The 2613-nt window shown below is 36.9% G+C and overlaps 1 protein-coding gene across 1 annotated transcript in view; it reads right to left on the bottom strand.

The window, feature by feature from the left end:
* The window catches only part of LOC106871154 (uncharacterized), a 589447-nt gene extending 587329 nt beyond the window's left edge, over nt 1–2118 (bottom strand). The window contains exon 1 of the mRNA XM_052976152.1: nt 1751–2118. Within this exon, the coding sequence (XP_052832112.1) occupies nt 1751–2118 (368 nt within the window). The remainder of the gene's footprint in view (nt 1–1750) is intronic.
* Between the last annotated feature and the right edge of the window lie 495 nt (nt 2119–2613).

The following is a 2613-nucleotide window of genomic DNA, read 5'->3' as shown; positions in this document are numbered from 1 at the left end:
TATACGTGTGCGTGTGTGCGGGCGCACGTGCATTTTTGCATGTTTGTGTGTGAGGAGGTAAACCGTATATATATATATATATATATATATATATATATATATATATATAATGTATACATAAATACACAGTTAATTTATTCTTCAAATAGCATATACTTCATTTTCGCTATATTTGCAATTTGCTGACATTTTCCATTGTTGGTAATATAACCGTTTTAAAAAGATTTTAGTGATATACGATTCATTGCAATTATATCGTTTGCGTTCTTAACGTTCTATATAATTCCATACTTTCCGTTTCCATTTATATAGTTTCTAGTTCAAAGTTTAGTTTTCCTTATTCGTTCATTTATTCCTCTATATATATATTCGATTTTAATTTTCTCTTTGAATCATTAACATCAATTAACTAATGTCTTCATTTATGCAGTGCATATATTTGCTAAATGTAGTTGATGCTGACGTTTAAATATTTAGTTATATGATTCCAATGGAATCTACAGTTACAACAGAATACATTCCATAATTTCAACATGTAATTTGGGTGTCAGATAATTGGCGCGGGCGTGACTGTGTGGTAAGAAGCTTGCTTCCCTACTAAACGGTTCCGGGTTCAGTTCCACTGCGTGGCATCTTGGGCGAGTGTCTTCCACTATAGCCTCAGGCTGGCAAAACCTTGTGTGCGGATTTAGTAGACGGAAATTGAAAGAAGCCCATTGCACATACACACACACACATATATACATACATACATACATACATACATACACACACACACACACACATATATATATATATATATAAGTTCAAAAAAAGGAAAAAGACAAAAAACAATAACAACAACGTGAGGACGTGATACAGATTGTGTTACTAGACGCTCGGGAAAGGAAAGAGAGAGAGTATGACGTTTCGAGCGGAGCTCTTCGTCGGAAACAAGGAAAGTTCAAAGAAGGGAAAAACGGAAGAAGAAAAAATCGCCACCGATGTCCACGAGGTTATATAATAGTAATAATAATAATAATAATAATAACAATAATAATAATAAAATGACAACGAAAGAATGAGACCTCGATATTAGGTAAATAGAGGAATTTATATATGTATAGTTTAGGACAATCAGTAAGTTGTCATGATAGGATTCAGAGTCTCAAATACCGGAGCTAAGAGTGCCTATTGTAATAATAGCCGATGAGAATGCATCGTAGCTCTTATCTCCGGCAATTGAAACTCTGTGTCCTATCATGACAACTTACTGATTGTCCTAAACTACACACACACACACACACACACACACACACACACACACACACACGCACACACATATATACCGGGTGTATCAGCAAAACTGTCGAAATTTTAGATTTAGCTTCGGACCTTTGTATCGCAGGAATGTCTGAAGATAATTTAATGGAATTAAATCAGAAGTCTTTCCAATACTATTGAACTCTACTTTGAGCAAAAGTAAAAAAAAAAAAGGGTTAATTGCTCTCCAAGCTTATCAGAAGAATCGTGATGTAGTTGATCATGAACGAAAATGACATATCTCAGGATTGAGAGCTCATAAAGGATTGGAATAAAGTTCGAATGGAAGCTTAAAGTTTTATTTCAAAGTTCCAGAGACAATTCTGGCTGAAATTCTACCTGTTAGGCATCAAGAGTTGTTCCTATTTTGGCAATGACTTCCTCAACCTTCTTCTTGACTGCACCACTGGCTTTCTTAATGAATTCCTCATCAATGTTTTCCACCTACGTCCTACGGATGGAGTTTTTGAGGGCTTGTAGGTTACTGTGGGGCTTCTCACAAGCTTTATTGACAAGCTCCTTCCAGATGCTGCAGTCTAAAGGGTTTAAATCAGGTGATGAAGGAAACCAAGTGGCCTTATCCCCAAACCGGTTTCCAAACCCATCTCTAAGAAATTTTTGAGCCACTGCATTCGTGTGACAAGGAACCCCATCTTGCTGGAATGTAAACTTGAAGTTCTTAGCAATCTTGTTGGGGTTTCCCTCGTCTCTTGCCTCAGGATATTCAGAAAGAATCCGAGTCTTTATGTATTTCAAAACCTGAACATAACAGATTCCTGTCAGTCTCTCAACCTTCTCGAAGATGGTCAATGGCATCTTCTTGCCATCACAGGCCACACAGGCGAAAAATCATCATCTTGGCAGGGTTCTTTAACCTGTAAATGAAATTTTTGGCTCTTTCATGAGGAGGCGAAGCCAGAACGTAGCTGTTGCATCTGTTTGTGTGCGTATCTTGGGTAAAATTCTTCCCATCTGTGTAAAAAAAAACACTTCAGGATTATGTTTGATTTTTACCCTCTCTAATCTTCTAACGTTTTGTTCTAGAGTAATAATTTGCCTCACAGGTCTCAGTACGATTTCACTTTCAAGTCTTCTGTCACCGCTCTTGGAACTTTCATAGCTGAAACTCCTCTCTCACGTGTCAAGCATCTTATGGCCTGAGTTGTATCTCTTCTGATTAGTCTCTTCAGTTCCAGATTAAATTGTTGATTTCGCTTGCAGTTATGATCTGATCCAGTTTTCCTTTCCATTATTACCTCTTTCTCAAACTTATTCACAATTCTCTTCACGGTTTTTTGAAGGTGGAATCCA

This window comes from Octopus bimaculoides, chromosome 23, assembly GCF_001194135.2.
Source record: "Octopus bimaculoides isolate UCB-OBI-ISO-001 chromosome 23, ASM119413v2, whole genome shotgun sequence".
NCBI classification, from domain to species: Eukaryota; Metazoa; Mollusca; class Cephalopoda; order Octopoda; family Octopodidae; genus Octopus; species Octopus bimaculoides.
Note: the sequence above shows the minus strand (reverse complement) of the source record. Positions and strands in the feature narration are given on the sequence as shown.